The sequence below is a fragment of the Anticarsia gemmatalis genome, chromosome 19, assembly GCF_050436995.1.
Source record: "Anticarsia gemmatalis isolate Benzon Research Colony breed Stoneville strain chromosome 19, ilAntGemm2 primary, whole genome shotgun sequence".
Taxonomy (NCBI): domain Eukaryota; kingdom Metazoa; phylum Arthropoda; class Insecta; order Lepidoptera; family Erebidae; genus Anticarsia; species Anticarsia gemmatalis.
In genome coordinates, this window is record NC_134763.1 from 1,964,102 (window position 1) to 1,976,950 (window position 12,849).

General features: G+C 38.0%; 1 protein-coding gene across 4 annotated transcripts in view; it reads left to right on the forward strand.

The window, feature by feature from the left end:
- Nucleotides 1-2,357: 2,357 nt before the first annotated feature.
- The window catches only part of Calx (sodium/calcium exchanger 3), a 140,573-nt gene continuing 130,081 nt past the window's right edge, over nt 2,358-12,849 (forward strand). For all 4 annotated transcript variants that reach the window (XM_076126743.1, XM_076126744.1, XM_076126745.1 and 1 more), the window contains exon 1: nt 2,358-4,053. In XM_076126743.1, the coding sequence (XP_075982858.1) occupies nt 2,393-4,053 (1,661 nt within the window). In that variant the 5' untranslated portion in view covers nt 2,358-2,392. The remainder of the gene's footprint in view (nt 4,054-12,849) is intronic.

The following is a 12,849-nucleotide window of genomic DNA, read 5'->3' on the forward strand; positions in this document are numbered from 1 at the left end:
GTGAAAATTGACCTACCCTATAACTATCGTATTTTTACAAAATGCGGGAACCACATTTCTACCTACACCTTCAAATGCAACAAGCATAATCCATACTAATATTATAAATGCGAAAGTAACTCTGTCTGTCTGTCTGTCTGCTACTCAATCACGCCTAAACTACTGAACCAATTTGCATGAAATTTGGTATGGAGATACTTTGATACCCGAGAAAGGATATAGGCTATATATCACCACGCTACGACCAAAAGGAGCCGAGTACCAGTAAAAAATGTTACAAAAACGGGGGAAAAATTTCACCCATTCTCTCTTATTGGACGCAAGCGAAGTTGTGCGGGTCAGCTAGTTTTATATATTTAGACGTCTTACAGTCACAATAATGCTGAAATTAATTGAAACGACTACAAAGTGTAAATTGTCCTCACGTTTCAGTTAATTAGGGATCCTTATGTGGTTATGTGACCTCTATGTAGAACCTTTTTCTGCGTCAGTGAATACGTTAAGATGTGGATAATTAAAGGTTACGATGGGATAATTCTAAGAACTTTGTAAGATGGTCCTGGGTTTGATTCTTGGTTTCGATTTAAGTAAGTTATACGTTAAAATTACGCCTTCTTCTTATAGGGGTAGGCAGAGACCAGAGAACACCACTTGCTACGATCCTTACAAACTTCCTTTGCTTCATTCACATCCATACTTCTTGTCATAGAAGACCGCTGGTTGCGAGTGCGTAGTAACTGACCATTTGCAAAACATCACGATTTATCAATACTCATTAAAATATTTTTTGATTAGATATAAAAAGAAAACTACCAAGAAACCACCGAAAACTACTGTGAAAGATCTTTGATAAAAACAGCTCTGACTTACAATTTAACGCAAGAAGAACTCGGTATGCATAATACGGTCACCCATCCACTAACAAACCTCGGCAAGCGTCGCTTTACTTGAAAGATCGAACCGCGCGGCTGTTGTTAATTAAAATGGATGTAATACTATAAATCTTATTATTATTAATAGGGACTACTGACATGACATGTTCGTTGCATATGCAATTATGTCAGTGTGTATATAAAATGTCTAATTGATGCTATATTCGAGCAGTAGTCTTGGCTTGAAGCCATGTCAACAATAGCACGATAGGTCGGTATGTTCGTAGTCACGTACGATCATAGTAAAAGAAGAGTCGAGGATGTGAACCTGGGACCTTGAGGTAGTAAGTTTCGGATTTCGCATTAAGACAGTTGCGTTAATTTTTTTCTCATCATATTGTCAGTCTTATCACAACTTTGTCACTGGATTGACCCCCAGTGTCAAAGTTGTTCAAGCCACCCGAAATGCCTTTGAAATACTTAACAACTGTTATCTTGATAGACATACGACATTTTACGTACCCTTACAACAATACAACTATGAGGTCACCCATCCGTGGAATGACTGCGCCAAGGGTTGCTTAAACCACAGATCGTTTAACAACGTGCAAACGTCACTGGCTATGAGCGCCTTATATTATTACTATAATAAACAATTGCCCTTGGTTTCGTTGCTACTTCGTAAACTACTAGCGGCTAGGATTTTCATAGTAGTATTCGTAGAAGTAATTTAACACCTTTAAACATAGTATTTTTCAGTAAAAATCCATAGTTTCATCAAAATACATTTTGTAAATAGAGCAAAATAAACACGAATAACAAATATAGAACTTTGTTTAAAGTTTAAATCTTTTTAACAATTTTACGGCAAAATATAACAGGAAAATATGAAGTTAAGGCACCGTTTATGCTTCTACAAAATTGAAGTAAAACTATGTAAGTATTTACCAAACACTAAGTTAAACTTTGAAGGTCTCCACTCAACTTCGGTAACACTAATGAACTTCAATAAAGTCACCTAAAACATACCTACCTGAGCCCAAAAACTAAGTTTTAATAAGTTCCCTGTTGGCACGACTCTAATAAGCTTTTTTCCACCGCCACAAACTTTACGGCCCGCAACGCCAATAAAACTCCATGAACTCAGCTGAAAGTACGTGAGTCTAGCGAAGAGCCGCCGCGGCTTAAGAGCTCGCACTTACAATCGTGAAAACACAGAATTTCAACGAACATTCCACCCGCCAAATACCCCCAAACTTCACCCCGTGCTGTATTAATTAAACCCAGGATTAGGCATCGGAACACAGCTATTGTTGTCATCCGTGGTCTGAACTCTAATGTTGATATTAACTTCTCTCGGAGAACACGATTAGTTCTGTTTAAAGTTGAGTTACTGTATATTGGGCGAGTGTATTACGCGGAAACGTCGGGCGAGGGAGCGGGGGCGAGGGCGGCGGTGCGTCGCGACGCTCAGTCGGGCGCCGGCCTCGTGCAGCGCCGGTCGCCGGCACTTACGCGGCATGCGGCCCGCGCTCGCCGCGATCGCGGCTTGTTGCGTGGTGGCGCGCGCCGAGCCGTCTGCGCGCCTCGCCCCGCGCAACACTACCCCCCACCATGTCCTCGCTTGCAGCGACGGCCTGGTGCTGCCCGCGTGGCTACCCCTCGAGGATGTGCCGACCCTGGAGATCGCCTTCCGAGGCGTCGTCTACTTCCTGGCCCTCATGTATCTCTTCATCGGAGTTTCCATCGTCTCCGATAGATTTATGGCCGCCATAGAAGTTATAACTTCTAGAGAGAAAGAGGTGCGCGTGCGACGGAACGGCAGCGAACAGATCGTTGTCGTTAGAGTTTGGAACGAAACCGTCGCTAATTTGACGTTGATGGCTTTAGGATCTAGCGCACCTGAGATCTTACTGTCAGTCATCGAAATAGCCGGCAAGAATTTTGAAGCTGGAGATTTGGGCCCCGGTACCATCGTGGGGTCGGCGGCGTATAATTTGTTTGTCATTATAGCTATATGTGTAAGTGTAATACCAGACGGAGAAGTAAGAAAGATCAAACATCTCAGAGTGTTTCTTGTGACAGCGACGTGGTCCATCTTCGCATACGTGTGGCTCTACCTTATATTAGACGTAATATCGCCAAGTGAAGTCGAAGTATGGGAGGGAGCGGTCACTTTCCTGTTCTTCCCTGCTACAGTTCTAACAGCTTACATCGCAGATCGACGATTATTAGTCTACAAGTATCTTAAGAAAGGATACAGAGTTAACGAGAGAGGAGTGATCGTGGAAGCAGAAGGTGATGGTTCAGTTGAAATGGCTCTCAAACCAGGCGGAGATGATTTCGCTTCAGACGACGAAGAAGGTAGAGAAGTGGAGAAATCTAGAAGAGAATACGTAACAGTACTCCGCGAGTTAAGAAGACAACATCCAGAAGAGGATTTGGAGACCGTTGAGAGAATGGCTTTAGAAACGTTGATGTCAAAAGGGCCCAAATCGAGAGCATTTTACAGAGTCGCTGCTACGAGGAAAATGACTGGCGGAGGAGATTTCTCCCGAAAAATATCAGAACGGGCTCAAAGTGACTTGAGTGAAGTAAAAGCGGAATTACAACGAAGAGAGTCCGGATCACCGACATTAGAGCCACGTGGTCCGAACGTTCGGTTTGACCCAGATCACTACACAGTCATGGAGAACTGCGGATCTTTTGACGTGAGAGTCGTTAGAGCTGGAGACTTGAATGGCGAAGTCACGGTGCAGTATACTACTGAAGATGGTACTGCAGAAGCTGGGTCAGACTACATCGCTGCACAAGGAGCTCTGATCTTCCGCACAGGAGAAACTGAGAAGACCTTCAGTGTGCAAGTAATAGATGACGATGTTTTTGAGGAGGACGAGCATTTTTACGTGCGGTTGACGTCTCCTAAAGGAGCCTGTTTAGCGTCACCATCCACCGCTACTGTAGTGATATTGGACGATGATCATTCTGGTGTGTTCTCTTTCCCGCAACGTGACTTTGAGCTTACGGAGTCAGTAGGGACCTTTGACTTGAGGGTCGTGAGGACGGCGGGCGCCCGCGGCAAGGTCAGGGTGCCGTACTGGACTGAAGATGGAACAGCCAAGAACGGGGCGCAGTACGAAGCTGGACAAGGACACATTATCTTCGAAAACAACGAAACTGAGTGAGTACCTTTAAATAATCGCTTGATTGTTTCAGCAAATATTGTTTTAAATTACCGTCTCGGAGTACATATAATTTGACAGTCAATGGAGTTGAGTATTCCACTAAATTTACGGCTATCGTTATATTTAATAGCCTATAGAGGAATCTAATATTCATGAGCCAAAATATAGCCTATCAATTTAGGAACATGCGAGTGAAGCTAAATTAGAAAATTACAGTTGTACGTGTTTGAAGCGAATTCGTCGTTACAACACGTCGCTATTTATGGTTTTTGGAATGTAAGCGGTACTTTAACTTGTTTCATTTAATATTAAAACATAAGTAAAGACCTGTGTGCACCTATTTCTCGAACTGATATATCTGACGATTGAATAATTAAAAACTGAGAAAATTACGTTTCAATTGTGTAAAATTTCAGCTTTAAGTCCACCCGCATCGTTAGGTCGAGTAATTGCGGTTAATATTCCGTTCCGTTTCATCGGCAAATTCCTTGATCAAAGAAATCTTAACGATTCAGAATTCCGCATAATTAACTTCTATGCGGAAGTCTTTATGTAAGTAGGTTGTGATGTGCAATGGTACCGAAAAAATGTCGTTGTAAGGTTTCGTGGTGAAGCCACAAAAGTGTCGAATGAGGTATAGATTGGTAGCGCGATTAGTGACGGTTCGTTGCGTGATCCCGGCCTCTAACGTCAATGTTATTCTGAAATAATCCCCTTTAGATAATCCCTCGGTCTTGTCACCTTTGCTGACGTGTATTGGAGCGATGTTTTTGAAAATGGATAATCTTTGAGGTGTTTTGTTTCTTTATTAAGCTTAACTACTTGGGCGGATTTTACGGATACGCTATTATACGTGGTTTAAGTAATCTTTACGACGGTAGATTTTATCGGTTCGTGGCCAGAAATAAAACTTGGTGTTTTAAAACCTTGATGGTTTAAACATGTTACATATTTTTGTTCATTCGTTCGTGATAAATTTTTCGTTTCGTTACTGTCGCCTGCTTATTACTTGCTCTTATCATTATAACGTGATAGTATTACATTATTATTTACCAGAAATTATATTTTTTAAATAGTGTTTATACAATACGCATTACGCTGATTTCATTTCATTTACTAATTTGTTTATTAAGTTGCATGTTGAACACATTTTTAAAAGAAAAAATATCATAAATTATTTTCTATTATAGAAAAAAATCATGGTTTGGTCCTTACATTATTTTATAATAGAGGAACTCATCCTATTACCTCAAATAATTAAAACTTATAAAAAAAAAACTGGCCAAAAAAGTCTTCACCCAATTTGAAGTCACTTGTATGTGTACATACATGTAAGTACACATAAGTACAGTACACATAGGTACTGTGTACTCAAGTGACAAGCGTTACATGTAGGCTTTACGTTGAAGGTAGGAAATTGGGCCTTGTAGTGCTATTAGCTGAGGTTTATGTCACGTCGCAAGACAAACACCGACTGATTTGAATTCATGTATGGGATTTCGCACAAATGTGGATTGATTTTCCAAATAAAAAGGTATTTTTGAATCCTGGATTTGTGCCGTTTGATTTATTTGTATGTTTAACTTGCTTTTGTCCGGAAATTCGTCCGCGTGAAATCTGTTACAATTAAATTATTGTTGTTACGTAAAATTGTATTGTAACTAATGTAACCAGCGCCGAAACGTCAAGCAATCCGAGATAAAATGCACGTCCGCGTTAATTTTTTCAAAGTATTTAGTATTAAATAAAAACATGCAAAAGTTTCAAGTTACGATCGGGGGTCTTGTTAAACGTCACATTAAATTTGATATTGTAACATAAATGTTGACGCTAAACAATTTAATCTAAAGTAACATTAAACTGTGAAATAAAAAAGCAAAATTTCATCATAAATTTTAAATTAAATTATAAAAAGCAGATAGCTCATATAACAGCATAATAAGCAGTTTTAAATAATCTCATCTCATTAATGACATGCTATTAAAATTACGAAACCGCTTTTGTTTTACGGAGAATTACTGAAAATGGAAATTAAGATGTAAGTTCTAAGTAATAGAGTATATTTTCAGTTGATATAAATACGTTTGCTGACTCAGCAATGACAGTAGGACGGTTAATGGTAGAATCGTTTAACCTTATCTGAGATTTTGGGATGTAAAAAATGGATCAGTGGTCCTTACATTTTTAAGGATCTTGTTAGCAAGTATATTTGCTTTATATTGTTAGATGTTTTTTATGTTTCATTAGCTGATTCGCGCAGCTCCGCTCACACTTTGCTGTTTACCAAGAAATAGGTATTGAACAACAAAAAATATATCATATGCTCTTTACTATCAAAAACATGAGATTCTACTGATATCTCTCCCGTCAAATGAAACATAACAACGAACTAAACCGATCGTCACCTTTGATAAATGATCCGTCCAAGTTTTGTTCTGAGCACTTACCCTGTTGTCATCCCATGATGTTGTTATGGGTATATATCAACTATATCTATACTAAGGGTCCGTTAAACGACCTCTCATCTACGACTATAAGTTACCCTATAGATAAGGTGACAGTAAAAGTAAATAAATTAATAAATATCACTGGACAACTCACACACGGTAATTTGATTCCAAACTAAGCAGAGCTTGTACTATGGTAACCAAATAACTGGTAAACATACTTATATACTCCTAAATATATACTTATATACATACATTGACAACCGGTCTCAGAACAAATACTCGTGCTCATCACACAAATATTTGTCCCGGGTGGGATTCGAACCCACCACACGCAGCGCTAAGGTTATTGCGGCGAGGTGACCACTTTAACTACTGCACCAAACGTGCAGTTAAAGTATGAAAACGAATGCCAAAATCCCACTTTAATCATACAAAAATGTTAATACCCGATTGATTTCGGACTAGTCAGTCAGTAGTCTAGTTTCGCCAACGGGTAAGTCCGGGCGAGGGGGACTAAACTATGAGTAAGTCTATAGTGTTACTCATCGCTTTGGAAATACTCATCTATACTATAGTAATATTATAAAGCTGAAGAGTTTGTTTGTTTGATTGTTTGTTTGTTTGTTTAAACGTGCTAATCTCAAGAGCTACTGGTCGGATTTAAAAAAATCTTTCAGTGTTAGATAGCCCATTTATCGAGGAAGGCTATATAACATCACGCTACGGTCATTAGGAGCGGAGCAGCAACGAAAAACGTTACAAAAACGGGGAAAATGATTGCGCATTCTCTCTTATGTGACGCAAGTGAAGTTCCGCGGGTCAGCTAGTGTTTGAATAAGATACATATTAGGAATGCCTTCTTAAGTTACTGTACTTTTTAACAGCATATAATAATATGTCTACTGTTGGTGATCCAATAAATAAATCAACAAATAAAATAAAATAAGATATTACTCTCAATGTGTAGCTCGTGGCTTAGTTTACAACAGCCGCACGGATCGATCTCTGAGGTTAAGCCGAGTTGCCGAGGTTGTTCCGTGGATGGGTGACCATCTTATACATATCGAGTTCCTCCGTGTTTCGGAAGGCACGTTAAATTGTGGGTTCCGGCTGTCATTTTCGAAGATCTTTGACAGTCGTTAACAGTAGTCAGAAGCTTGAAAGTCTAACAACCAATCTTACGAAGGGTATCTTGTTAATACCCAAGTAACTGGGTTGTGGAGGTCAGATAGGCAGTCGCTCCATGTAAAACACTGGTATCCAGCTGCATCCGGTGAGACTGGAAGCCGACTCCAACATAGTTTGGAACAAAGGCTAAGCGAATATAATATATAAGATAATTAAGATATTATACTCTCAAACGCAATAATATTCGTATCGTAGTGTCGTTCGCTTAGTAGTTATAAAATAGGATGACTATTTTCCGATCAAATAACGTTACCAATTTGCCGCATTTATCAATTATATGGACTAAAGAGCATGTATTATAATCTATCATCCAGTCAAATAGTTAAATCGATGACCTAAAGAGTTACCGACCGCCAGAAATTCTAGTAAGTACACATTTAAGAAAAAAACTTCCCAAATTTTTCTTTCCGATAACATCGAAGCAAAAACCGAAAATACCCGTTACAAAGTAATACATCATCGTATATCAGAAACCGTAACTTTCAGCCTGAAATTACGTTAACTTCCGATTCCCAAACTTTGTACTTAACAGGAAAAAATATTGGCGGTTCTTTGAAAGTTCTAACAAAATTTAGGGTAGATTCACAAATTTTATCTCTTGTCAATGTTTTTATGAAATATTTGACTTTCTGTTTTAGTCAATTATGTTAAACAGTCGGCTTTTTTGAGGCTGAAATTACATGATTTAATTTACTTTTGAAAAAATAAAAGCAAGTAAGATACTTAATACAATGGTAAGGCTTTGGATACGGAAACGGATTTTGATCAATTTCGGCTTAAGTTTCGGATTCGGTTTCGATTTTAAAACAGTTTCAAAATTCGATTTTAACTAACCTAAAAAAAGATTTCCTTTCAAATTCTATATTAACCCGGATCTCCATCTACAGTAAAGGATTCGGATCTTATACAACAGTTGAAATCGTGTGTATTTACGTGACAGTTAAATTACCTGATTGCGGTTAGGTAACTGTGCACTGTAAAGCTTTAAACTACTTTTTTATCACTTCCTCGGTGCAATTAAGTCGTTCAAGGGCTTGAGGTACGAGTCACGACACTTAAACGCGCGATAAGATTGTCTATTTGTGGCCACGGTAACTACGAAACTGATTAACTGGAGTGAAGTGAGCGAATTACATCACTACTTTTAGTTTCAACTGCACGTTTGGCGCAGTGGTTTAAGCGGTCACCTCGCCGCAACAACCGTAGCACCGCGTGTGGTGGGTTCGAATCCCACCCGGGACAAATCTTTCTGATGAGCACGAGTATTTGTTCTGAGCCTGGATGTTAATGTATATATATATATATAAGTATGTATTTAGAAGTATATAAGTATGTTTATCAGTTATTTGGTTACCGTAGTACAAGCTCTGCTTAGTTTGGAATCAAATGACCGTGTGTGAGTTGTCCAATAATATTTATTTATTTATTTAGTTTAAAATTTTTTGCTCGTGGAAGAATTGTCAATCTTTTTTCCTTTCATTTATTTATATTTTAGACTATTTGAATGAGTAATTTTATTCTTATATTTTCAGTCATTACAAACTTAAACAAAAAAAGTAATGTTTCGAAAATTGTCTTACAATCGGTTATAATTCCTAAAAATACAATATTTCTTAAACCACAAAGTACATATAGTTTGCGCCAAAAAACTTTGCATGTGTGAGTAAGTATATACCTAGCAGCAAGCAACTGCGAGGATAAAAAGTTAGAAAAGGGACAGGAGCGAAGTGGTGCTCATGGAACGGAAAATCCGTCGTTGTTACCTTTTCATTACACAAATTCTTCTCCTATAATAAATTATACCCATTACTGTCCCACTGCTGGGCAAGGGTCTCCTCCCGTAATGAGGGAGGGTTTAGGCCTTGAGCCCACCACGCTGGCTAAGTGCGGGTTGGGGACTTTGCATGCCCTCAATAAATGTATTAAACAAATTTTATGCATGCAAGGTTTAATCACGATGTTTTCCTTCACCGTTGGAGCATGTGATAATTATTTCTAATACACACATAACTTCGAAAAGTCATTGGTGTGTTGTCTCGGGTTCGAACCATCGACCACTTGCGTGGGAGGTGTCAACTTATACCACATATGATCCTTGCTTTTATTTATTTACCTTCTTCGCAGCAGCCTGCTTTTTATATTCAGGCACACAAAGTTATTTGGCTTGCACTATAGTACTAATTTATTCTAGGTTATAAAATAGTAGCGGGATGCGTCATAAACATTACCGTGGAAGTTGGCAGTGCATACTCTTATATTTACAAGTTAGTTCACTGTAGTTTGGTTAGAACCGTCTTATATATGACGTTGTAAACTTGGAATGAGGTTAGATGGAAAATGGGGTATTGTTCTACTGGTCCTGTATGACAAGGGAAGTTTATAAGGATCGTATTAAGTAGCGTTCTTTGATCTCTGCCTACTCCTATGAAAAAAAGGCGTGATTTCATGTATGTATGGTCTAAAATACATAAATATTAGCTTTTGCTCAAAACACGCCTACATTCCTTGTAAGTCCAGTTTGGTCACTCCCGACAGTCGCCTGATAATTCGATCGAGTAGGGATCGAGCTTATGTCGCAATCGACTGTTTCTGAATTTTATTTGTAATTTTTTTTGATACATTTGCTTTTTTAATACATCATACAGACATAATATCACAACGCCTTATACCCAAAGGTGTCGGCAGAGCTGTCGAACCCGAGACCTCATGATTAGCAGTCGGATTTCGACGGCGTCACAGCTAGGCAGTGACTTTTATAATACTTACTAAAAAATTATAACACTGTGCCTCGATTCTCTTCTACTATCGAACTGTCATCGAAAAATTTTGTATGAAAATCTGATCAGCGCTTCTGACGGGTGTCGTAGGAAACATTTTGGCAGTACATTCTAAATGTCAAAATTCGATAGCTAGCCGGTTGTCGGTAGTCGATAGTGGTAGAGAATCAAGCTACTGAATGTGGTTCTTAAATAAATATGTACGTCACGATATTTCGAATAAAATATTATTATGCTTTTGAAGTAGGTACTGCGATATCAAATAAATATTACAAATCTAAGTTCGTTTACTTTAATAGCATAATAAATTTAAGATTATTTGTGGAAAATTTCTAGAAATAAACTGAAAATTGGCTCATTATTAGACATTACGGCGAAGTAAAGTTCACCTTTAATGGAAAGTTCTAGAATATATTTTAGTTTCGTTGGTGCATTAGGACGGTTGATAAGCGTCATGAAACGAAAGTGTAATGTTATTTTCATTCGCACGAACTTGCTTAGTACACATTTTGAAATACCTTTTAATAAAATTAACCTTTATCAATATATTATGTGAAACTTAGCGTTGTATATTATTTAGCATTAAAAGTTTATCCAGGATTTAAGCAACGTCAAAGGCCTTCGTGCGGCGTAAACAACTTTGACACTAGGTTGACCATTATTGAACCATACGACAAGATGAAGATCCAGGATTTGAGTTTTGATTGCTTGCTGTTTCAGCATTTTCACTGATCGCCGAAAGCTCAAAAGAAATGGTAGGGTCTCAATTTGAGCTATTTACAATAGTATGTATCATAATGACACTGAAAGAAACAGGTTTTTTTTGTTGTCTTAGCAAGTGGCCATCTATTGTGAACACGGAACAAATCGTTTTTCTATGCATTTATGCCTAGTTTTACAAATTAAAATATAATGGACCTTAATCTCCTATTTAAAAATCAATACTCATCTTGAACGTACGCCTTCAGGCACCTAAATATTTACCAATCTGAAAAGTATCAGGAAGTTCTAGATTCTAACGCATTTACGCCTTTAAAACTATGTAACTAGCAGCACTACCAAAACAACTATAATTAAACTACTTCCAAACTTTGTATAGGAATTCAATAAAACTTTTTGATCGGAACTCTAGTCTGCACACAAATTCAAATTAGGCGAGATTCGATTATAGCCGTAAGCCGTGGTTTACCGCGCGGTGTAAATCAAATTGAGACAGTCCGAATTAAACAGGGTTACTGTCTTCTGAGGAAAGGAGATGCCCAATTACGGAATGTGACACCTGAAGGCCAGTTTGCGTGATGAAATTGTTTCAAATCTTATATCGATTGATTGCCGATCTACTTTAAATATCTCAACTAAATTGCATGTGAAAAATGCGTGCTACTGCTATTTTAGTTAGTAGTCGTGCTTAGTATTGAAAATAACTGGAGTTTTGCCCATTTGTACGACCATTTTGAAAGTTTTTATTAGGATTTATTTCCTTAAAATTGCAGCAGTAATTGCATTGACAACAAGCTTATCTTAAAGAAGAAGCATATAATGTACTAGGATATGATCTACTACACACCTACATTTTAATTTTAATCGCAGCTTTTAAAAGAACAAAGGAACGACAAGCAAACAAATTTACACATCTATAATATTAGTACGTACGATGCTTTAAAACTTTTACAGGAATTTAAGCCACCGTTTGGGGTCGAAATCGTGGGGTAGTAGGGTTACGCTCGTAATCTTTATCGGGAAATCTCACGGCGTCCGACCGGCGAGTCACGTGACCAGGGTTGGGTTATAGATAGTACTAGCTGACCCGCGCAACATCGCTTGCGTCACATAAGAGAGAATGGCTAGAAGTTTTCCCCGTTTTTGTAACATTTTCTACTGGTACTCTGCTCTTATTGGTCGTAGCGTGATGATATATAGCCTATAGCCTTCCTCGATAAATGGGCTATCTAACACTGAAAGAATTCAAATCGGACCAGTAGTTCCTGAGATTAGCGCGTTAAAACAAAAAAAACAAACTCTTCTGCTTTATAATATTAGTATAGATACATGGAGTTTAAAAATAAATGTCAAGTGTTTACGGTGTTTGTAAGAATAACGGCCAGTTTCACAGCTTATGAACTAGTATCAGATAATCTATCTGCTAGATAAAGGCAGCAAGTCAAAACACAAGTGGTGAAACTGGGCCTAAGTTTTTTAAAGTTAACGGTTATCATGTATACTGTAAAATATTAAGACTGACTAAAAAGATAGGTTCTGTAACGAATTCCCAAAATAACTTAGTACTTTAAAAGCACGATAAAACTTTAAAATGCCAGCTTTTAAACAGACACCTTCGTACTTTGCTTGTATTTAGGTACCTTTTATCAAAAGTTTC